The sequence below is a fragment of the Gnatocerus cornutus genome, chromosome 8 (genome assembly GCF_029298725.1).
Source record: "Gnatocerus cornutus isolate USDA-ARS CGAHR chromosome 8, icGnaCorn1.1, whole genome shotgun sequence".
Taxonomy (NCBI): domain Eukaryota; kingdom Metazoa; phylum Arthropoda; class Insecta; order Coleoptera; family Tenebrionidae; genus Gnatocerus; species Gnatocerus cornutus.
This window is the reverse complement of record NC_142240.1, coordinates 8344640-8368843: the sequence shown is the minus strand read 5'-3', so window position 1 is coordinate 8368843 and position 24204 is coordinate 8344640. Positions and strand designations below refer to the sequence as shown.

General features: G+C 41.9%; 1 protein-coding gene and 2 long non-coding RNA genes across 3 annotated transcripts; 2 read left to right on the top strand and 1 right to left on the bottom strand.

Annotated features, from left to right (window-relative positions):
* The first annotated feature begins 2 nt into the window (after window positions 1–2).
* crp (transcription factor cropped) lies at window positions 3–22866 on the top strand. The gene is made up of 3 exons (XM_088042775.1): window positions 3–246; window positions 9770–9938; window positions 21938–22866. Exons 1-3 carry the CDS (start codon window positions 167–169, stop codon window positions 22769–22771), a joined length of 1083 nt encoding a protein of 360 aa, XP_087898901.1. The 5' UTR covers window positions 3–166; the 3' UTR covers window positions 22772–22866.
* On the bottom strand, window positions 7203–8695 carry LOC148169444 (uncharacterized). Its single transcript, XR_015770538.1, has 2 exons — window positions 8147–8695; window positions 7203–7370 (listed from the first exon to the last, which is right to left on the bottom strand). It is a non-coding gene; the product is annotated as an uncharacterized LOC148169444 (long non-coding RNA).
* Window positions 19874–20299, top strand: LOC148169443 (uncharacterized). The gene is made up of 2 exons (XR_015770539.1): window positions 19874–19944; window positions 20003–20299. It is a non-coding gene; the product is annotated as an uncharacterized LOC148169443 (long non-coding RNA).
* Window positions 22867–24204: the final 1338 nt, after the last annotated feature.

Genomic DNA, 24204 nt, shown 5'->3' with positions numbered 1-24204 from the left:
CTCAGCTGTTTCCCGCCAAACGCCGCTACCAGAAAACCGCTGTGAGGCGTAGCGTATGTTTGTCATCCCGCGCTGCAGCGTACTATTTTGTTAGTGGAGGTATAAATTAATTGACAGTGTTTGAAAAAAATCACGAATCGCATTGTCAGTGACAACAGTGAAGATTATGTCCGTTTATGTCGACGACGAGAGGGTAGTGTACGAAAGTGTTGAAGAGAAGAAAGAAGTTGCGGGCAACGCGTCCAGGTGAGTTTACCGCCTTTCTTGACACATGATTTTGACGTTTGTGTACTTTTTGACTTTGATGGTGCGTGGAGTGGCAACGTTATGCACTGCAACAACAAACGCTAGCGAGCGCTTCCACGCTGCCTATCGAAATTTCGCGTGCAACGCCGGCTCAGCTGTTCGCCATTTTGTGGCGTCGGTGCCCATCTTGGTGCACCTTGCAGCGTTGTGCACCGGCCTTTAGCCGCGATTACGTAGGTGTTTATAGATAATTCAGACGAACATATGATCGCGATGGAGCGTGATCTGAACCAACAGCTGACGAATTGGGTTCGGGTTAATTACAGATCGTGAATCAGATTGAGGTTGTGTTATTCAAGCCACGTGGGTGATGCAAATGTACCACGCCCGTGACGCTTTCTACGGCCCCCGCTTCTATCGATGCATTTTTTATTACTATTTCAGACCAAAATGGAAATCGCGGGTTAGTGACACTTGCTTAACGCGGATTTGTTTACATTTTACGCAAAGGAAGTTGCGTATTCCGTTTTCATTCATGTCAAATCTGAGGCTGCGATGCGATGGTTGCGCTCATGGGTGGTGGGTGGAAAAAAAGATTTATCACGCTTGGGACGCTGATTTACGATGGGACATTGCCCATTCATTCCATTTTATTCTACAGAATAATAACGTCGATATTGAATTTATTCATAATTAATACTTCCATCATTAAAAAAATTATTTAAAAGGTTATATTGCTGCATACTTGATTTTATGTGGGTCTAGTTTTGCCAACCAAATGACCTAAAAACAGGGTGCAGTGGGCTTTGCTTTTTTCTACATGTTGGCAGGTCCGTTTCGTAACAACCAAGCGGAAATTTTGCAGGTCTCTAGCGCTTTTTTAACGATTTCCGACAACTTGGATTTAGGTGAAAAAATTGGATATCTAATCCAAAATTTTTACAAAAAGTTAATTGCGCGCCCATTTTTTACGTTGGGGAAATTTCAGGATCTTTGATATTTCAAATGTGAATATCAGTCATCGATTGTTTATTCAGGGTTACCAAAATCTCATTGAAGTCATGGCCTGCTTGTTTATTGTTTTTTTTTAATAATTACCATTTTTTCAAAGAAGTAATTTGGTAGCTCAAATTAGTTTACAGAGTTGAAATTCTTAAATATGGCAATACAGTAGGACCTCGATTATCCTGGCGGCGGATTATCCGTGCAGAGCAGAAAATGTTAAAAAAAAATGAAAAATGAAAAATGAAGTGAACATTCGATTTGATGTTGTCAACTAATTTAGTTTCTGTCATTCGATATAATCACATCAAAATGACCGGGTTAAAGATGTAAAAGCAGAAGAGACAGTGTTTATCATCGTTCTGAAAAATGTTTCTGCTATTTTCTTCTTAAATTTTTTCCATGTTTTTTCCTTTTCGTGTTTTATCTTACTGTTGCTCTTGACAATCTTTGTGGTTTTCTATATTTGTATTTGCAAGGTATTTCTTTAATTTTTGTATCTTGTCTTTTATTGTTAATTTTTCGTTGTTTGTCTACTAACACTAATAATAATTTTTTACTATTTTTCCTCTCTTTGTTTGATTGAGATACCGTCAGAAATTCTCTTTATTTTGTAATTTTTTTAGTTTATACCCCTTTTGTTATTGTTTATGCTCTTTATCTTGTCCCCCATTTTTTAATTATTTATTAATAATTTTTTGCTTCTGTTGGTAAATTCTCTGGTTATTTTGTGTATATTCGGTGTATAATTTGGCTATTTTTTATCTTTAGGTCATTGTCTATACAGGGTCCGGCAACACTTGTGTCCACCCCTAAAATCGTCTTTAATTTTAAAGATAAAATTTTGGAAATTTGCATACGCTCATAGTTGACAAAGCTCTAGAAGTTGACGCAAAAATTTGTTTTTTATCACGGTTTGGTTGGCGTCGCGACGCCTAAGAAGTATAATTTTTATCAATTTTTGAGTTTTTGCGGAAATATTCGCGAATTAAATTTTTTTTCAACGTAACTGTCATACAAATATTTGTGTTTGTATTTTAAATCTAATGCAAATTGTGTTTAAAATATGCGAAAAAAACGCTGTTTTATCAAGTTAGTTTTCAAAATTATGACGGCGTAGTGGCAAACTACGTTTACACCAAAATTTCACAAGTCACTTCGTTCACTCTCATAAAGATTAATTTTTGATTAACATGGGCATGTTGCACTTTATGGACACCAGAAATCGTTAATTAACATCGACAAAGCGACATTTTCACCAGTTGAGACTTTTGTTGCAATCTAAAGCGAACCAAAGGATAGATGTCATTTGTGACACATGTTGTAGACAGATCGGTGTAAACGTAGTTCCCGTAGTGACGTAGTGAAATTGGAAACTAACTTGACAACTGAGATATTTTTAACGCATTTATATTGAAAAAAAATTAAATTAGGGGTTGATATCACAAACCTTCACAATTAACTAAAAATTACATTTTTAAGGCGTCGCGACGACAAAACTATCAGTGATAAAAACAAATTTTTGCGTCAAGAACTTTGTCAACTTTGAGCGTATGCAAATTTTCAAAATTTAATCTTTAAAATTAAAGACGATTTTGAGGGTGGACACAAGTGTTGCCGGACCCTGTATAGGATATAATGTAAGATAAGCACTTGAGCCTGCATATTTATTATATTTTTTTGAAAAATGAAATGATCGGTATACTTTATTGTAGAAAAATTAGATTATTTAGTAAACAAAAGCAAAGCAACAAAATAGAATTTTTTAAATGCGATTTTTGAAAATAAACCATGCATTTCAGTTATCCGGGCTTGTAAAATCAGAAAAGGAGTCTGATAATTCTATCACTTTTTGAGCGTCAGTTTATTTAAAGGACTTTTGAGTGGTCACAAATTTTAAGAGCCTCTTAAAATAAACAGAAAGACCCACAGAAAGTTATTTTGCAGTAAAATTTGGCATTGAACCTGTCATAACTATCAATTGGCAAAGGTTTTTATGTTTACGCCAAACTTGGCACTTTATCTTTGAACCACTATAATTTAACATCTTTATCAACCTTTTCCGAAATGAGCAGTTCAACTGATTACATTTCGAAATTAATTTTATTTACTAAAGTCGTGTTTAGACTATCGGCGATGTTCACAACCGTCATAAAGTTTTACTGCTTCGCAAACTTAGCCAACATTTGTACCAAATTGTCGGGACAGTTTTTTTTCTGGTTGCGTGTAGAAGTGTCCATTTTTAACGGTCTTAATTTTTTTTCTCATCGGAAAGTCTGTGATTCATAGTGGACTTGTTACTTTGTTCCTATCGCCCTGTCATTAGAAGTTTGACCTCTGAAAAAAAGCGCAGTCACTGCCTAATCGTGCTACCAACGTGGACCAATGACACCGCCGTCTTCGTACAGAACCATGTCATGTGATCATAGCAACTTCTATAATTGGCCTGTTGCTCAAAAACAATAATGGGTCCACGTACTGCGTAAATTTTCATCGATTCTTACGTGCTTGTGTAATTTTCCGATAATCAATTTTCTCGGTGGTCAAGTAATGTTGCTGTTTGGTTCCACAATTTCCCCTCGTCACATTAATTATACAAGCATTGAATTGTTGATGTTATGCGTCAAGTAAACGACCTAAGGAAGCGTATATACACGTAATTAATTTTATTTGAAATTGGTAGAAATTACCGGAAGCAAATGACACTTATTACTTCTAATGCGTAATTTCTTTGTTGATGGTCGTGTTGGAGGTAAAAGTGATAAATTCGACGAGGTTCATTACCCGAAAAAACAAACAGTGCGCATTTCGTCAATACTTTTGAACGTGTGCCAAAATCGGGTTTATTTTCTTTGCTAAAATTTCGCTCCCGTGACGCTAAAGTAGTTGTGATTGATTTAGATGCGTCAATCAAAATTTTAAATTTGGAGCGAAGAGTTAAGTAGGAGGACGTGAAAATTGTAATGAGGCTTCGAATTTCCATTGAGCGATGAACGATAAGTGTCCGCATGTGGTTTTGCATATTCAAAAATTCACAGATCAACCGGTTTTATCTGTTTGGTTTTATTTATAGCCCGATCAGATGCCAACGACACTAATGCAAATTTTTTCCATTACTCGTAATTATAAAGTCTGATATGTAGATTCGGAAGCAGAAGGCGTTGAGATCTTAATGAAGATCAAAGTTCTCACACCCACGATCGGTTCGATTTGTTCTTTCCACGTGGACCGTATTGACCCCAGGTAGAATCTATGCGTGCTTCAAATGTAAAGAACTGGGACTCAAGCTGCAACTTTAAACTTGTTAGGAGGGTCGTGCAAGGCCAAGTCTTTTGTCGCGATTGTAAAATTTTTACCTGGTCCGGTTTGTATTATGAAAAAGTTTCGGTCCAGGTGAAGAGATTGGTTTCAAAATACATGTTTCTTCTTCCCAGAGGTTGGTAAGGTGCAATGGTGTGAGGAAAAGGGGAGATTTGTCGTGGAGACGCAGCCAGGTGCGATGTTATCGCAAGGAAACGGAAGGCAGTTTATAAAGGCATTAAAAGGGGCCCGGGTCCGACAATAGACGCTATTATGCAATCTTCGGTAAACAGCCAGATGAAAATTGCCTCGTCACCATTCTTGTAGCGATAACAACCGAAATCTTACCTCTCCGACTAGATGAAGACTATTCGTACTCGCCCGCATTCCATCGGCATCGCCGCAAGTTATTGTATTTAGAAAACATTTTATCGCAGCACGAATCGTTCACCTTAAAACAGTTATCGATAATCTCAGCTGTTGCTGTTTATAAATAATACCAATCGCATACTCGACCTCCGTCCTATTATGTAAGCGGTTGTGCCCGTGTGATTGACAGGAAAATTAGGGGCAAGGTGCTTCGGCGAGCCACCTTTAACAATCGCCCAATTTCTATTTCAAAACTTTGCGGAATCGAATTTTTTATCACGTAATTCTGATAAGTCGTATCGATTCGTTGCGTCATTTGACCTGATTATAGCTAGGAAAAAATTAAGGAGGGTAAAATGTGAGCGGTCACTTAAAATGTCGCCGGCCGGGCTAGAAACACCATGTATGGAGGTTGTTTTTACCAGTTCCGTTTTTGGTAACCTGAAGAATGTTGGTGAAATGAAAGGCGCGAGAGAGGATTGTTCCCCGTTTCCAATGGGATTTTTTGCCGATGAAAGTAGCGCTAAAATTGCAACACTTGTTGAGTCACGGGAAAGGCGCTTAGATGACCAAATAGAGAACAGCTTTTAAAGGGCCGCTGGTGCCATGTGTCGATGAGTAAGCACTCGAGAACGTCAGGGCGTCGCAGGAATTCAATTCAAGCTTGATCGGCGCTGTAGAAAGGCATATGCAGATGTTTCGAATTCCTGTTCGGTTATTAAGTGCATATTAATAAGCAGCTCGGCGAAATCCTTGGCTCGTAATTATACCGAGACAAGTAAAAATACCGCCGCATTCTTCGCCTCGGAATGGTCCGCGATGCATGGAGAGTACAAAAAGAAGAGAGCGTTTTATTGTTGAATAATACGTACTGCAAGGCCGTCGAAGGTGATTTCCACACCACAATTTATTTATTTTTATACATGTGTACTTCGAAAGAATGCGACGTGATTCATCGCGAATAGATCGCATGTTTATTATCACTGTCCCATAATTAAATACAGGTGTCCCAAAAGGTGCGCACTAAATTCTCAAGATACGACAGCTGAATTATTGGCATCCTTAAAACTGAAAATATAATTTTGTTTCGATTAATAGTTTCCAAATAGTAGGGCTCCAAACTTGACCAATGCCATTCATAAAAGAAGTAAAAGGTAACTTAACTTACTATCGTGTTAACTTCTCATGTAATTTGTCTGGTCCATTGTAGAAATGAACTGTCATTACTGACACAATTAATCGACGATTTCTCCTAAATTATTATTGTTATCAAAAAGTCGGAAGAATTTTGAAAAAGCTTTCGTTTAGTTTTAAACTCCACAAAATCAATTTTATGCAAACAAGAAAAAAATAAAGTAGGTAGATGTTTATTTGCAACACATTGAACAACTAAAGGCAAACATAAAGATTGTACGATAAATAATACTTAAACAAAAAACCTATCGACACGGACATCACAAAATAATAATTAATTATTATAAAAGGTGTTCAAAGTTATGACCGTTTGCACGTCTTCTTATGTTCCCTTGAACACGCTCTAACATTTCTGGTGTAATAGAATCAGTAGCAATTCTCACTCTGTTCAGTAGTTCTGGTGCAGTAAAATACACTTGATTTTTAAAATGTCCCCAAAGAAAAAAATCCAACGGAGTTAAATCAGGCGATCGAGCCGGCCAATGAACATGTCCACCTCGACCAATCCAACGATTGCCAACAGCAAAATGAAAAGGAGCGCCATCCAGTTGAAACCACATGTTTATTCGTAAAGCTAGTGGCAATTCATCCAAGTGATCTTCTAGTTCATTATTAAAAAAATGTAATAAATGTTGATGGTTCATACGATTTGGTATAACAAAAGGTCCAATTAGTCTATTGCCACTTATGCCTGCCCACAAATTGATTCCAAAACCCTGATGCCTGTTACTTCTAAAAACATGCGGATTTTCGATTGCCCAATAATGATTGTTATGCATATTAAAAATTAGACCAAAGAATTTGATTAATAAAGTTGTCATTGAGCTACAGAAGCCACTGACAATATTGTATAGTTTGGGGACTGAAATACCGTGTTTATGACTTAATTGGGGTACTCACTGCACAAAGGGACGAAACCACCACCGTTGTTGATTTCTTTATCTTGTGGTTTCGCCTCTTTGAGCAGCGAGTACCCCAATTAAGTCATAAACACGGTATTTCTGTCCCCGAACTATACACGAGGTTCATAATCCCCTTCTTCTAACGCATGGACCCTTGTGTAGTGATAAGGATGGTACCGTTCAGTTTCCAGTATTCTCGCAACCAAACTACTGTTCACTCCAAATACTCTTGATATACCACGAATACTTTGGCCAGGAAAATTCTCAACATGTTCCAAAATAGCTTCTTCTAGTTCGGGCGTTCTTGTACTTCTAGGACGACCAATTTCATATCGTGGACGTATTTGTCCTGTTTCCCTTAAAAAAAAATTTATTGGATCAATTCTTGATGTTGACAAATTATTAAAATTACAATTTATTCCCAAACACCAAATTTTAACAAAAAATGCTGTAGTTTAATCATCGCTCTGATGATGATAGCATTGCTATCGAAACGCGCGTCAGCATTTTTTGTTGAAATTTGGTGTTTGGGAATAAATTGTAATTTTTAATAACTGTTTCCCTTAGACAACGATCTAGTCTTTGAAAGACATTTTTGTCTGGTAATCGACGAAGAGGGTAAAGTTCTGCATATTCTCTACTTGCAGCGGTAAAATTTCCATTACAACCGCCCAACACTGCGTACATGTCACAATATTCACCCACAGAATACAACATTTTGACAATTTAAATAACACTTATCAAATGTCAAAAAATTTTACGATAAAAGTGGTCCACTCAAATGTTTAGGTAAAATTATTTTTAAACATTACATAGCAACGCAAAAATACCTTGCCACACTAATTTAAGAAGATCTCTCATTAATGAACACAATTTTTAAAGCAAAATTTTTGTGTGAAGAATTCAAGGAAACATTTTATGAGAAGTTTTGGGACACCCTGTATTTACAAAGTTAAATAATGGACGGTTGTGCTTTGTGATAAATCATTCATTCGGGTTTCACCCACGGTTACTACTACAGTTTTTTGTACCACGAACTCGTAATTGCATGCCAGAGTTACATAATGCTTCAAACTTTGGTAATTGATGTCTTTCCGGAAAGAGGAGGTTCAAAACGATCTACGTTTAGTTACTTGCAAAACCTCTGAGAACTGAAGAAATTCCCAAGTTCTCGAGTGTCTGGCCGCCTTCGCCGCTTGCAAGGCACAGGTGTGAAAGTCGTGCAAAGACCGTGGGCGTCTGGAATTGAAACCGACGTGCGTCCCTGTGGCGTCGTGACCCCCTTATGACGCCCACCGACATACCCACTCGCACTGTGCGCTCTATTTAACTAGGACATGCCCATTGTGTCTCGTTACTGCGTAGTACGTCGGGTTGGTATCGATTTGGACGCGTTTTCATAAATTCCGAAGCGACGGCCGACTCGTTAGTTACAGAAAAATCAACTTTCGTGGCAATGCAAATTTCGAAGGGCACTGATACATTATAGTTTGCAAAGTGTGTCACTCTGTACGTGTGGGCGGCGTGGCCCACCCCTCTGGGGGTTCACCGAACACAACATGGGCGTTTTGTGAGCGTTGTTTGCCGTCTGGCGTGCTAATCTTCGGCGGTACTGCATTAAAGCAGACCTTGAGCTAATTTTAGACGACGCGTCGCTCCGTAATATGATAGAGCGTCGGCGGAGCGACGCCCGACTAACTTTGTGCTTATTTGTATGACTTCGGTCTAGACCGACGATGGTAGATCCGTGTCATATGTACGTCTTCACGTGCGAAATTAATCATTCGACTTATCGGTGTCAGCTGTTAGTTGCAGCGATTACGACGTACCATTTGTAATTTGTAAAATGTATGTGTTTGGCACTAATTTTCTAATCGTGCCTGATACGTCAAAGAAATTTACGATGTCATTAGCACCGTAATGGGTGCATGTGGTATTTGAGGCCTTGTCCGATTAGAAAGTTTCGTTTTTGATGTACGACCCTTTGCGTGGCATGCGATATGGGAGTTGGCGACGTCGACCCATATCGCCGGCAATCAGCTGATCACCGACATGCCATGCTGCTATTTTTGCCCTCACACCTCGTCATAATTTTTGGATCGCCAGATGGATGCGTCGGCTCGCCCCCACCGGCGCCACTTCCAAAATACCTCGCTATTTCTGTTTTATTTTCTAATTGAGTTCGATAAGCCTTGATCAGTATAAATCTCTCTAAATAAACTTCTTTCGTAATAACGTAAATCAGGAGCGAGCATTTTTAATTGCTCTACGTGGAATTCTTTACTTGCGCAACGTCATAGTGTCGTTTCATTCAATCCGTTTTACAAGTCCGCACGAAATCTTCTCGTTTGTCACGCGGGTTACGATCGATCCATAACAGCATAATTTCTGTTTATCGCAGCGTAGAATTTTACTTTTGTTACTCTGACAACCTAATTATCGATTGCGAGTTCATAAAAGCATTTCTTGTAGCGTTGCGTCACATGTGTTTAACTTTGTCATTTGGTGGATGCGCCGGGGCTAGAAAGTTTCATAAAAGAGGCTTATTTATTAATGCCAGTAGAAGGCCGTCGTCACTTGCTCCAATTCCAAACTTACTGAAAATTTAATGCGAGAACTGGAGCAGCTGTGACGTACACAAAGATTTTTCATAAAAAGAGCTCAAAAGAGTGCCACTTCCACATCTCATTAGGTATATGATTACAGCGTGTGTGTTTTTCTCGTCAAGGTTTTAACGTTGGTTGAATTCTTTTCAGTCGAATAAACAAGGGCGGTGAACCACCCACGGCGACGATGGAGGCAGAAAAGAGAATCCGAAGAGAAATCGCCAACAGCAACGAAAGGCGGAGAATGCAGAGCATAAATAATGGCTTTCAATCACTCAGATCCTTGTTGCCGCATCATGAGGGAGAAAAATTAAGCAAGGTAGGTTCTTGTCTTGTCACGAAAACTCACCGTATTGCTTCAATGGCGCGTTATCTAGAAAACCCAAGAGGTCGCGACTTTTTCCTCATTTTCCACGCTTGCAATTAATTCGGTTGCGCATCAGCTGATCTGAAAGTGTAAAAATAGGCGATCATCTGATTGCGTCTGTTGTACTGTTGGTATTTCACGGCCGGTGCTGTCTAGACGTGGTTATTTTCGGAGTGTTAGACCATCTATTAAATAATATATACACACCGTTGGGCACACGAACCACGCAAAAAGCGCGTTATCGATCTCGCACTATATAATTATTCAAAAAGCAGATGGCCGGTGGTAATTGTCGTAAATTAGAACAGGTGGCGGCTCGATAAGTCGGCCAATCCGGTGCAAAACTACAACGATTAGACGTGGTCAACAGCTCCGACGGCTCCGACTGCTGGTGGCGGTACTACATCGAAGGTCACTGGCCAGAAAACATCAAGACAAACAAGTTTAAAGAGCCGACGAAATCACAAAGCACGGCCACCAGCTGATTGTATGTATGCTTCGCTTCACGGATGTTGCTCATCGTGCCGGACGCACATTGTACGCTGCTGATGGTGGTTTAAATGTCCGGGACATTTAAATCCAGCTGCGTTGTGCTGGTGACGCGCTCCACAGCTTCCGCCGACAAAAACTGCTCCATTGAGGCTGCTGTGTCACATATTTAACCGATAATTCCTTCACTTCCAAGGTTTCCGCAGGGGTTCGTCGCGGGCCCGCTTTTGTTTCTTCCTGAGCAAGAACAATGCTTTTGTCCTTTGGTATTGATATTCAGAATTTTCGGGGCGTAGCTCGTTATTCTCGGCGTTTCAGCGGTCGCCAGACTGTCAGAAACTGGGTCAGGGTATTTTAATACAGTCTGGTCGGCTTTGTCTGTTGTTGAAGCCTATTACAAATGTGTCTGCAAGCCAAGGCCCCTGAAATGATGGGTTATCTCGTGCGTGGTTTTGCGGTTCGACGGGAGGGTGCGAATCGCGTGGTTGTGTAATGTCATCGATTACATAGTTCTAAATAATGTGACGACCCTGGCTGGCATGCAACTGCGTTCGCCACGTGAATGACGGTTAGCCTTGGGAAAATCCAATTAATTGATCTGTTGTAAAAGTTACATTTGAATTCATCAAGCCATGAATGAAATCGCACAAAGGAGTCGGTTCGTCAGCGTCCGCGAGGGAAAACAAGACTAGAATCTTCTCCACGTGGGAAATGATCACAAATCAGGATACTAATGTCGAATTGTTTGTTTATGCGCGACTGAATACGATAATGCGACCGGTACGAGTCTGCGATAGGTGCGTACGATGTACATTACGGTAGGTCGAGTATGAATGAACTCCATTTGGGTTAAACGTAGAGGTCCACGGCGGCTAGTGAAGGCTTTCTCATATTTAGTTTGGCTGAATGTTCGAACTCCAATTAGCCCCTGTCACGTAACGATAAATCCGATTAAACATCTTTGAGTTCGTCGACTGGTTTATTGCGATTTTGAACTTGGTCCTGCGAGGATTTTCGACGTCTAGACTGGACGGCCAGGTTTTCATCCACCCCATGTGACCGAAAATGGATGTCTAAACTAACTGTTTGTCCAAGACTTAAATGGATGCTCTGGCGTTTGACGCTTCGTCGGAGTGACTCACTTTATGTAGACAGCCTTCACTAGGCCTCTCCACATCCAGACATCGCCTTGTTTAGGTCGAACGCCTACCACGTTCACTCTCAGCTGTTGCTACACACGCGTTCGAACCGTTCGTTTTGATCTATTGATTCCACGAGAAGACAAAGGAGCTGGGGAAGGTGCACTCTGTATGATCGAAATTTTAACGCGTAGCCGCTTACCATGTGATTCGGTTTATCCTTGACCATTAATTGTAATAACAGTTTTTTTACCTGTTCCTTGACAGGTATCGAACCGATGATAACTACGCAGTTGGTTAATACGCAGCGGAAGACAGTTCTTGTTTTTCAACAGCTTTCAAAAATCGACCTGAATTTTAAAATTCACAACGCGGATTTATTGGTTTGGTCGCTCAAGAAAATAATAATAAGAAATTTCCATGGTAGTTTCTCTCGTCAAGGCCTAGAAAGGTCAACCGATTGTTTAAATCGTAATTCTTTGTTGTTTCTAGAGTGGTTTTCCAAGAGAAATGACCAAGAAGAGCGAAAGGATTCATCGGGTTTGCGGGCTTTGTTCGCTCAGTTATTTTGTTCTTCGTCTGTCTAATTAATGATCGTTACACGTAACGTTTTCGTTTGGCAAGCAGACAGTGTCTCGTCTTGCCTTTCATTTATTATCTCGTTCTCGTTTGGTCGTTTCCCGCCAAAACCAATTCCGCTTGGCAAGGTCGCTGCGGTTTTTTTGCGTCTGTATGCGCAGCCTTCGGTCGCTTTGGTTCCACGTTTTTCTCCATCATAAAACTCGACATGTCGTTTTTTATCAGTGCGACCTTTGTTGTTATCCGATTGTCGTTTATCTTTCGTAACCTGTCGCCTGACACTCTTTAATATGTTAACTAAAATCCATTCATTACCGTTTTTTCATGGTCGCGTTGGATAATTCAACTTCTTGGAAGGGGACGTTGTTGTTAATTTAATTTGGTTCGAGCGAGCAGGGTTTCTCAGGTGAGTGGGTTATGAAGATTCACTCATTAAGAGGTCTCGTTTGTTTCGTTCAGCGAGGCGAGACCTTCACGGTCTAGTCGTTCTTCTCGTGGACGTAGTCTTTCGCACGCACCGCGTCGTAAAGCCATCAAGGTTTCGAACGTAAAGTTCATCAGCCTCAGTCTGTGGCTTTGTCTTGGATTTCGTTTAAAGTGGGACAGTGCTGTATTGAACGCATGGGACGATCTTGGTCGCTCATTCATGAATGGGACTCCTGGATCCTTTTTTATTCCCAATTAGTCGTGCAAGACCTACTCGTCTTACTCGATTCAGGAATGTCAACGTACGCGTACGTCGTCCAAGTACACTGGATTATGTGCGCGCTCACCTTGCGCACTGCAGCTCCTATTGACTACCCGATGCATTTATGTATGCAGTAGTACGCTGCATTTTACGCTACACCCGAGAGAGACGAACCGATAGTTGTGGCAATCCTGCTACGCGCGACTCCGTCTCTCTCCCTGATGCGGGCCAGTGACGTCACGTCTGGCTTGGACTCCCGCCAAAACGACAGCAGGAGCGGCAGGATTCGTCCTTTGCAAACTTAATTTTACCAGGATAATCGCAACTACAATATAAAACGGCGACCTTTCTTTACTACCATTACTGTTATAACTCTTCGACTTCGGACGCTTGACGTCAGAGCAAATTGGTTGGTATGGTAACATCGTCATCGATTACATCTCGCACCTCCCATTAGCCCATTTCTGCTGCATCCAAACCCATAAGTGGCGCAACTCTTATTTTACTCGCGTGTCCACTTATTGGAGTTGCGACACCCACGCTGCTAGTACTACCGCACATTCTCACGGGTTGTCAATGCTTATTTATCTGGAATTCCACGACCACAAGGCGTGGTCTTTGGGCACTTAAAAACGAGCGCAAAATAGGTGTAAAGTTCTGCAACCAGCACGATTAAAAATATTGGTTGCGTCATTTTCGAATGCAATCAGCGTAAATCATTAAAGTGACCGTCTTGGCAACAAAATGCATTGCAATAAAATCGATTTGCTGGCGCCCACGCCTCGTGCAGGAAGGTCACCAGTGCACAATAGATGCAAATTGTATAGTCATTCAAGCCTCGTCCACGAGGCAAAAATTTCTGGATCGTGCGTTTGACATTTCGGTTTTGTTGCGTTCTAATGAAATTGATTTGATCTGTGATGGTTTTCCCATCGTCGTCGGCCGGCTTTTCCAAGATAATATGGCACACGTGCTGCGACGACGGGATTTCGGGTGTGGTCGTTGTTCGTTGGCAGAGGGGCTCCACAGAGTCTGACATTCCCGCCACGTTCCGTTGCCATAGTTACACGTTTAGCGCTCACACCCCTTGGAAAACCACCCTCGCAATCGCCCACCACTGACAGGCGGCTGAGCCAACAACGCTGATGATACATAGCGTACGTACGTGTGTTTATCTCACTGTGTATACACACATACACGTTAACTTAATTAGTGCCGGGTTCTGGAATCTGGAGCTCGCTCGTCGTCATGAGGGCGTAATTTATCCTGGCAACTTTTCGCCGACTCCGACGAGCGCTCCTGGTAATTTATAAGAGGGATTTATGTTGGAAAAGGCGATTTGTTTTGATTTTTTTCGAGGGATCAGGTGTGTGACCCAGACGCCGCGAAATTGTCGAGATGGATCGTTCGATGATTTCAGGACAGCCAGCCAGGCCGCCATATGACCTTTAACGCCACCCTGTCCGGATCGATAGAGGCAGTCGGGGCGGCGTCCAAGGCCGATCGCACTTTGCGTCGCCACAATTCCAACTTCACCCCTCTGTTCAAGGGCAGCCAGCGCCGGGACGCTACCCTTTTCGACCCCCGCGCTCAGACCAATGCGTCATCGGTTCCCGGACGAGGACCAATTTCACGATAATCATAATCAGCTGAATGCTTTGTTTTCAAACCACCTCAAGAATCAGGCTTTTGCCTTCGTTTAGAAAAGAAAACGGAGGAACTAAACTTGCAGCAAATGCATTTATACTGCACAATGCGCTTCTCTTCCATCCCGGAACCGAGTTTGCATCCTGTGACCGATTGCACTTTGACCTTTTCCCGGTTTTAGCTTCACGAGTGGGGTGGCGAGAGGAAGAAACTGTTACAATTCATACAATTTTTAATGTTTGAAACGACATTGAGTTTTTTTTCACCCATTTTATTAATAGAGATATTCATTCAAGTTGCTGGTAATTATAAATATTAATAAAACCACTTTTTTGCTCATGGGTTTTGATTTATTGCCCAACTGATGGAGCCGCTGTGTGTGATGGTATTGATTTATTGAATTTTCATTTGGAGGAGATAATGAGGTTGAACCAAATGACAGTCGCTTTCGGTAATTCTAATTGGAAAAAAAGTACGATCGCTAATTAAATCGAAATAAAATATGAAAAATGCCCACGTCGCGTTTTATTTATAGATATGTAGATTTAGAAGCCAAACAAAAACCATAAATAACTAGTTTAATTGATTTACAATATCTGAGCGACTAGTAAAGCGTGGTCGATTTCAAATTATGAATGTCCAAGCTGTAAATATGCCGCTGGGTGTTAATTGGATAATAATGAGCATCGAAATAAAGTGATGATTTATCGTAAAAATTTATTGGCGGGAATACAAAGTTGGGAATTGTTAAAATGACGTGTGAATTGTGTTATATGAAACACAACAAAAGCGGTTTGTTTTTTTTTGGAAGCGTTGTTTGATGGGCCGTTCTGATTTTTCCTCGGGGCGAAGAGGAGCGTAGCGGCGTTATTACGTCCTCGTTTTAGTGTTTCGATCGATACCCACGCCATTTCGTCGTGACCAGCCCTGAACCCGCCGCCGCGTTCTCGACAGCAGTCCTCGTTATTTCCTCTTTCGCCTTTTGTTCCTGCCTCTTCCGGGTGCACCTAAGAAAGCGTTCCGATTATTCGCATGTCGCCGACTTTCACCGCCGTCGCTCGCTCTCGGCTAATTCCTGCTGCGACAAGGAAATTTTCGCCCTGCAGGAGAACTTCCTCCCACGTTTATTGCGACAATGTGGCCACCGGGCGAGTCGTTGCAGGACGACATTCTTCAGATGCGCCGCTTCGTGTTCTTTGGCCAAGGTTACGATATCTGATGCGTCCGCTAGTTGCCACGGCAACGGTCGTGCTTCGGCATTCCTGACGTCTCCTTTTACACGGAAGGCAAACGGGCACGTTCTAGCACCTTTGAAGTGCTAATAGCCGAGGCAGATTAGTGTTGTCAGGACGAAATTGTGAGAGTGTTTGGATTAGTCCTGCGGGAGCAGCGATCGAGGTTTTCGTTATCTTTTCCTGCGGAATGCCAGGTGTGCACCACTCGGTCACACGTTGCACGGCGGTTACGTCACGCATTCTTGGAATGTTTCTTGTTTTGCCATCATTGATGGTGCTCGAACGAACGAACGGATTTTGCGCACATCTCATGTGTAACGACAATTAGCTTCTTCATTATCGCATAGAAGACACCTGTGCAAAGAAGGACATTTCCTCGTTTGAATTTACGTGCCAGTTGTCCTTGATTCTTCAGGAGCTATTGACCTATTCATAGACACGGCCAATTGAAATGCCAAGGTGGTTTTTTCAATTCTACGCTGCGCGCAACGTCTAAGCATTTTATTTTCTGGTACTCTCAAGAATGCCATTCACCTGTTTGCCTGTTTATATTCGTGCCGCGAAATAGGTGGGATCCGATTATCTAATCTCACATAAACAGTGTAATAGCTCGATAGTACGCTTGAAAAAATTGGGAGCCTGATAACAGACCCATTTCGTAATTTGACGAGAAAACATGTGTTTACAATCATAACCCAAATTACACGTTCCGATAGAAATTCGAGTTCAATTTAACTCGATCGCATGTCGTAATCCCGACTTTAAATGCGGCAATTAAGACCGAATTAAAATGCTGTTTCATGCTGGAATGCTGCATTTTGTGGACGTCGTAAACGGCTTAGAAGCGGTACTTTACCTATTGGATGGATAAACATTCCTGCAGTTGATGTTTAAAAGATTGGAAGATTGTTATCGCCACAGTTACACTCCTCGTCCCATTAAAAATCCGTTTATTGGCGAGGTTGCGGACAAGAGCAATTTTTGCCGCCATCTGATCCGCCACGGCGTATTTTTAGCTGTATCATAGCGAAGGAATGCGTCCGTAGAGGGGTCACCGTGGGATCGATAAACTTGGTCGAGAGACAAGAGAGGCCCCCTCTCGTTAGACGTTCACAGTAATTATGAGCGAATTTATGCGGCGGCCGCACCAACGTTTGTGTGGCGGCGATTTTGCAGATTATAATCAGCTGTTTACTGCAATTACGCGACCGTGTCATCTAAAAATAAACGCGATAGCTTGCGGAGCAAACAAGCGGAACAATTATTAAGTCATGTAAACAGCAAACAGCTGATCTCATATCTGGCGTCGTCGGTTGCCAAAATCCACCTTGTTTTTCCACAAGGAAGTGTTGCGAAAGGACAGGTTTATTTACAAATAAGCGCCTGGATTTGGCCCCCGTCGCCACGGACGCGTTTCCTCGCCAGTGCCTGGCACGGATGGAAGTGGAAGATCGGTGCCTCTATTAATATCACTTCAAGTGCTAGAGACACATCCTAGGTACAAAGAGCTTCATTGTAATCAAAGGAAGCGAGAGGCTTGTTGTATTAGCTCTAACGAGTTTCTTCCCCCTTGCATACGTTTTGCATTTGAAAGCGTGTGTGCCCGAATTGGGTTTTTGTCGGTCGGCCTTGGATCAGAAATTTAAATTTCTAAGCTTTTCTTCCACGAAGAGACAGAGGAATGCACGGTGCGACCTGAATTTTTCTCAGCTGATGTCAGCAGCGGTACCGACATCAGCTGTTTTCTGGGACGGGCCTCACAAAAGGTGCAAGTCTAGAATAGTGCAGCGGGCTGATCTCACCGCTCACGCAAACACACGAATTAACAACAAACTTTTATTTTCGTTCTCGGAATTCGAGTTTTCCAAAAAAGTCCTTATTCAACTCGTTCGAAGCGCTGCGGCCGTGGACGCGAGCCTTCAAGTAAATGTTTATTTTCACAGCTGCACTTTAAACCGGAAACGTCCGTCGACTACCTTCTAAATAAATCCCCTCTTTGATTCGACGTACCAGGAACGCACTTAATTCCCGTCTGTCTTGGAACATGATAAAATTCTATGACGCCGCCAGTTCAAAGTTCAATCCGATAAAAACAACAAACCCGATGAATGGAAACGGTAAACCATCAAGAACCTAACCTAGGCCAATTTGCATTTTTTGGAAAAGTGCGATCTAAAATGTGCCATCTTTCGTCGTCACGTCCTCTTTCGGCGAGTCGAAGAATCAAGGGTCGGCGCCACGCCCAGCTGATGTCGCAGTGACGTCACGACGCGCCGGGACGCTCGATATACGGCCCGCACCGTTGACGTCACGGGGTTAACGTTCTACTTTGGACGAATCCGCCATCGGAACTGCCCTCTTACTCCTCTTTTATCTCATCCGAAACTGCCACTTTCCTGCTCGCGGAACGGTTCTTACTGTTACGGCCGAGGGAATTTATCGGTTTGCATAAATTTAGACGCTCTTTGCAATTATCTGCGAATGTTTTTCTCCTCATCTTTCACGGCGTTAAATGTACTCGTTTCTTCAGACGATGGCGACGAAACTGCTTGATGGGAGATTAACTTGATTTCTTTCGAAATGACGACGGGGGACAAAGTTCTTGAAAGTTTAATGGCATTTCAATTAATAGAAATGCGGGAATATGAGTATCAACTATTCTGCAACATAAGCACGTTCTGAGAGTTCAATTTAATTCATTCAACTTTGGTCTTTCCAACTTTTTTTAGAACAGAGAAATCTTTTACCTTTGAAAATAAAGACGACCAGCGTCTAGATTCTCGATCAAACGTGGAAATATTTGCTGATACAAATAAAAATATCCGAGGCAATCTTTTCCAGGCCTCAGGATATTGCAAGGACCGCATTTCCGACTCGAATTTAAGTTTTTATATTATCCTCGTTTCCTCTTTCCACCGTTTTTGGGTGTTTGTTATAAATAATTGTCCTAGGAAACTCGCTGCACAACATTAATAATTCAAACGCCGCTATTTTGATACCATCGCTTGTTAGTTATTGATTGCTATGGTCCCATTTTCAAGGAATCCCTCATCGACGTTTTTATTATAGAGCAGCGGCATCTCATTGATATAATTGAATTGGAAAACATTGATCATCTTTTTAAATCTTTAATATCGACAAATGCGTTCTGGATTTAGACCGAGTCGAGTTGAAAATATTTGATCAGGACCGCCGAGAGAATTTACGGGCCCCAGTGCAACGACAGTGGAGGGGCCCCACAAAGGATCTGTTAAATAAGTGATTTTTAAATAGTCGTTACTTGAACATTGCGTCCGATTTTAATCGCTTGCAAATTCTGATTTATTAAGCTTATCTAACTGCGTTGACAGTTTTTTGTTCAACACGATTTTATTATCGAATTAACCGTTTTATAAGTTAAAATTGCATTAAATTATGGGGTGGTTCTTTAAAACGCGAATTTTTCTGCCGGCTTTGGAGGCGTTTTCCCGCGCGGAGGCTGTCGTTCGAATTTGTGCATAGGCAAGTGCCTTTTAAACGCCTCCGCTTGTCCCGCACCGACCGATGCCGGATGCATCAGGGTCTTTCACCTGCGTTCTAACCTTCTAACAGCTGCTCGGTAGTTCGACACTCTGCTATAAGTCTAGAAGTTTGGACCGTGGAGCCGTATCGCATAATGCGAATTTATAATTAGAAGTCGATGGACGCCATGTTGAAAATGGCGGGAAACCGGGCGAGCGTCGTCCGTGACCTTGAAAACTGCATTCCGAACGCGGAGCGACAAAAAACCTTTCGTTGGAGGCAAAGATGGACGATGAAGCTCATACACCGGCTGTTTCCGTTCGTTTAAAAAACGCAAATCCGTAGCTAACCGAACAGCTGACACATAGGAAAATAATAGCCAGCCGTTGACTGGCGCCATTCGCGGCCAAGGTTAAGCGCATTAGCCGCGTGATAACATGAAAAAGCGCTTCTTAAAATAGATTTCCGCGCACCTCCGCGGAAAAAAGCTGCTTTTGGTTTTTGAGCGGAAACGGCCGCGGGCAGCGGAAGCGGTTCCAGATCCGGCAACGGAAGTGGCTCCAGATCCGAAACGACGTGGTTTCGCACGTCCTTAACAAGAGCGTGGATGGTTCACGTTGTCTTCGGTGCTTCCACATTCCAACACACCGCTTGATGGCAGCACCGTCCATCGAACATGAGTACGCTTGTTGCTATTTATAGAACGGACTTACCTTACCGCTTTTTTTACCTGTGCAGACCACACGATGCAAGTAGTTACAAACCAACGTAATTTGCACCGCTGAAGACGGAGATGGTTTTTTTTCTAGCGACGATGTTTATTTTATGGTTACACAATAGATGGGAAAAAAGCTGCAATGTTGTTGTGTTAACACAGTTTTTCGACCATCGGGGCTTGAACAATGCCATTGAGCGAACACGACAGCTGCTGCAGCACAAGAAGAATCTTTTGCTCGGCATATGTTGACGGAGGGAAGTTTATTTTCCTGTTTTGGCTCCAAATATGGAAATTCTGCAAACGCGAATTTAATACACACAGAAGTACCTTGTTGACATCGTTGCAGTACTTTGTTATGTCGAGTAGAGATTAACGACAAATTTCCTGATTGACTTGATTGTAAAAATTCGTATCAGCGGCGACTCGTCAAAACCAGAAGTTACAGTCATAAAAGTTATAGTTCCCCAGACTGTAACCCTTCACCTTTAAGGTTAAAGACTGACTATTTTGTGACTCTCAACAGAAGAGGCTAAATTTAACTCGTTCTTTGTCTTGGGATTATGACATTCCATTAATTCGATAGTAAACTATAAGCAAAGTCCGTTTTTTTTTTAAAAACCACCAACACCGCACTTTGCCACCACTTTACAACCGGCAACGTCGTCAATGGTGACTTTTTGGTGATAAAATCAAATAGGTTAGCTGCCTAATTGACAATTTGATTACACAAAACGGCCTTTCAGGCTGTGCCGAGTCTTTTCACTATTAAATCCTTTGATTTGCAATCCAAAACAAACGTTTTTAACGGAAATATTGCCTAATTTTCAGAAATGTCAAAAATTTGACAATTATTTTCTCACTAAAAATCTCCCTAGGCAACGTTGCCGGTTGTAATGCAGAGGAAAATTGCGGTGTTGTTGTTTTTTTTGTTTAAAAACGGACTTTTTCGAATTTGCCGCTTTAATAGGTATCTAGAAAAGAACTCAAAGTAGGAAATTTTGTTTTTTAAGAATTTGCAGAACTAATTAATCTGGCTGTCACCTGTTTCCTGTCAAGATCTTGGTCAATTTGGAAAATGTATCAATATAATTGATTTGTCCTTTGCGGCCAACAATAATTGTACCTTAATATAATAGATGTGAGGTTAGGTTACGTTAAGTCAAAATTCAGTGATAGTGAAATTCAATAAATGTCAAATTTTAAATTGAATTTGAAAATCAAGTGGCAAGTCGTGGTTACAAAACCATTACCAATCGCGTAAAACGAAAAGTCCTAGAATTGGAAAATTTAAATGTTTTATTGAAAAAAGGGTGCCAATTCGAAAAAATAGTATAAAGGACTTGTGTTATAATGGCATTGGTGCACTCGCCCCATACACCGGGAACTCGTGGACCAAATTGGCCATTATAAAACACGTTTTTTAATATACTATTATGTAGTACCAATTTGCCTTATTCGAGATTGTTAATTAATAAAACAATACTCCTGTTCACGTGGAGGAGTTTTTTTCGCGATAAATAATTTCTCTGATGAATGCTTTATCGCCGATTTAATAATGCAGGCTCATCAAGTATGCTACCTCAAATAAATTCCAGCAATTGACGACCTCTTACAATTTTCACGGTAAAAGAAACGCCCGCAATTGTTTTTCCAAGAACTTGCCATTAAAATTGGAAAGCTTGCTCACACTGAAACCGCATTACGTAATTTTTTTTTTGTAAAATTCGATGCATGTTATTGTTACGTAAGTACTGGTGTCAAAACAATTTATATCTCGGATGGTACGGGGGCACCTAGCGCCGGTTGGTCGATCACATGTACGTACGCGCCGTTTTACCTTGAAAATGTCAAAGACATTGGAGCGAGAAACTGCGTCGTTTGGGTCGTGCGGGGGCCGTCGAATGGGGGCACCGAATTCCAAGAGTGCATTATTAACGAAAAATTTGTTGTTCCAGGCGGCAATCCTACAGCAAACCGCGGAATATATTTATTCGTTGGAGCAGGAGAAGACGAGACTGTTGTCGCAAAACTGCCAACTGAAAAGACTAGTGAGCCAACATGAGAGTGGAAGCGGCGGTGGCGGCGAGCTGCCTCCGAAGAAGCGCAAGACTGAAATAATTTTGCCCACGTTGTCGGCGGAGTCGTCCGATGAAGGTTTAGGCTCCATGTCCCCCGAGCCTGTGAGTCTCATCAGCGTGAATGTGGGGAATGAATCTCCCGCGGAGCTGCGACGGCAGCTGGAACGCGAACGGGGGCTGCGTCTGGTTCTGGAAGAGCAAGTGAGGCAGTTTGAGAACCAAATCTACCACCAACAACAAACGCAGATCTACCAAGTGGAGGGGTCGGAAGAGCTGTCGCTGCAGCTAGTGAGCGCGGAATGTTTACCTCCGGTGGGACACACGCAGACGGTGGTGTGCTCGCCGCAGCATTCACGCAGTCCGAGTCCCGAACCGGAGCAACGGCTACCGTCGGTGCTGGAGGCGGCGATCAAAGCAGAGCCCAAAGTGGAGGTGGAGCGTCTTCCGTCGCCGAACGCCGGCCACGAGGACGCCGCCCCCAACAGGCTATACGCGTCGAACACGTCGCGGCAGAATCTCGAGACCATCGTCGAGGCCATCCGACACTTGGAAGGCGATCACCTCTTCGGCGACGAGCCTCTCACACAGGAGGTGCCGTTGGCGTTGACTAAGAACGAGAGGATGAACACGCTGATGGAATTCAGCGCCGCGATGGTACAGCAAAGCCAACAGTCGCGACCGGGAGTTATTGTGGTTAAGCAGGCCTCGTGATCCCGCATCATCCACTTTGCACGTTCACACGCCTGCAACGTGCCGCCAATCCCGGAAGGGAAGTCGGGATCTGTCCCCACCAGCAAAAGCAAACAGTGTTAGGTCGGGCCGCTGCCGCGAAATGCCGACGTTGTGTTCCTAGTAACTGTTATGTTGATTACATCTTAAATTTTGTACGTCGGAAGGGATAGGACGGCGGCCGGCCATTTTTCTTTGAAAATTCAGATTTTAATGACGGTTTTTTTACGAATTTTTGTTACTTAAAAAAAGGAAAGTTTCTCTTTATTTGAAACGCCAAAAATATATTTATCATAACTAGAAATTGTAGTGAAATTGTGTTCCTTTTGTACATATATTTTTACTTTTAGGGGAGCGCCGTTAGCGGCGGTTAGAGATAGTTGTACCGTAGCACTACTAAGAAATGTATGTTTCATTTTATCAATCGTTTGTTGTTTATTTGAGTTGTCATTTCGTTCAACTTTGCGTTGATGTATATACTAAAAGAACTTAGTATACGTATAATGAAGTTTCAAAATACTAATGATCGTTTTTCGTTACATAGTAGCTAATGGACGTTCAGTTCCGATGATCAGGGCACATGCCGAACACATTCGCGTAGTAATAATGTGGTGGCAAAATCCCGTTTGTAACTTGTTGCCTCTCTGTGAATTTGTAACTTCTGTCATTACCTGCATGAGTGTGTACATTTGGATATGGTGTGTGCTGAGTTTCTTTTTATACTAAAATTTGAACTAATTAGTTCCAAGCTTGCCTCGGGACAGTACTGAAATTCTGAGTAACTGCGATAACATGAGTAATAAATTTAGATTAGCTAAGGTTTGGGAAAGGACTCGTGCGGTGGCCGTTGTTATAGTAGTATATTTTTACCGAGTAGGAAATTGTTGAGGGGGTTTGTAAGTGGAAGGTGACCACCCACAGTCGCGTTATTGGGAGTTGAATGTCTACTTGCATCATCCAATCGAAAGTTAGGAAAATATTTGCACTCAGTCGTGGCTGTTTACTTTTATACGCGTTAATCAGTCATTTTTTCGCTTCGACAGGGCAAGGCTTTCTCATCATTACCCTAAGTATTTACAGAGTTTATGCAAGACTGGGTGTAGAAATAGTAATAATAATTATATAGATGTACTTCATAAGTCTACTTTGTATCTATTGGATGGATGTAAAGTAAGTTGATAAACTAAATTAAACGTTTCTTTCATTGGTTCCCATTATTACTGTGATTGTATTTATATAAAATTGATAACATTATAATGCTAATTTAGTATATGTACTAGCCACAGGCTATTTTGCGGGCTTGTATCTGTTTCAAAACTGTTGCTTTTCATACAGCACTCCATAAACTTGTATGATTTACCAGCGGTTGATCTTCACATACTATTTATGTCAAGAACAACCACTGATGCGTCTTT

Bases quoted from the DNA above. Each gene is read 5' to 3' on its own strand.
- crp (XM_088042775.1), top strand. From the start codon at position 167: ATGTCCGTTTATGTCGACGACGAGAGGGTAGTGTACGAAAGTGTTGAA. The intron at 247-9,769 runs GTGAGTTTACCG...AATTCTTTTCAG, and splicing joins GTTGCGGGCAACGCGTCCAG to TCGAATAAACAAGGGCGGTG. The intron at 9,939-21,937 runs GTAGGTTCTTGT...TTGTTGTTCCAG, and splicing joins AGGGAGAAAAATTAAGCAAG to GCGGCAATCCTACAGCAAAC.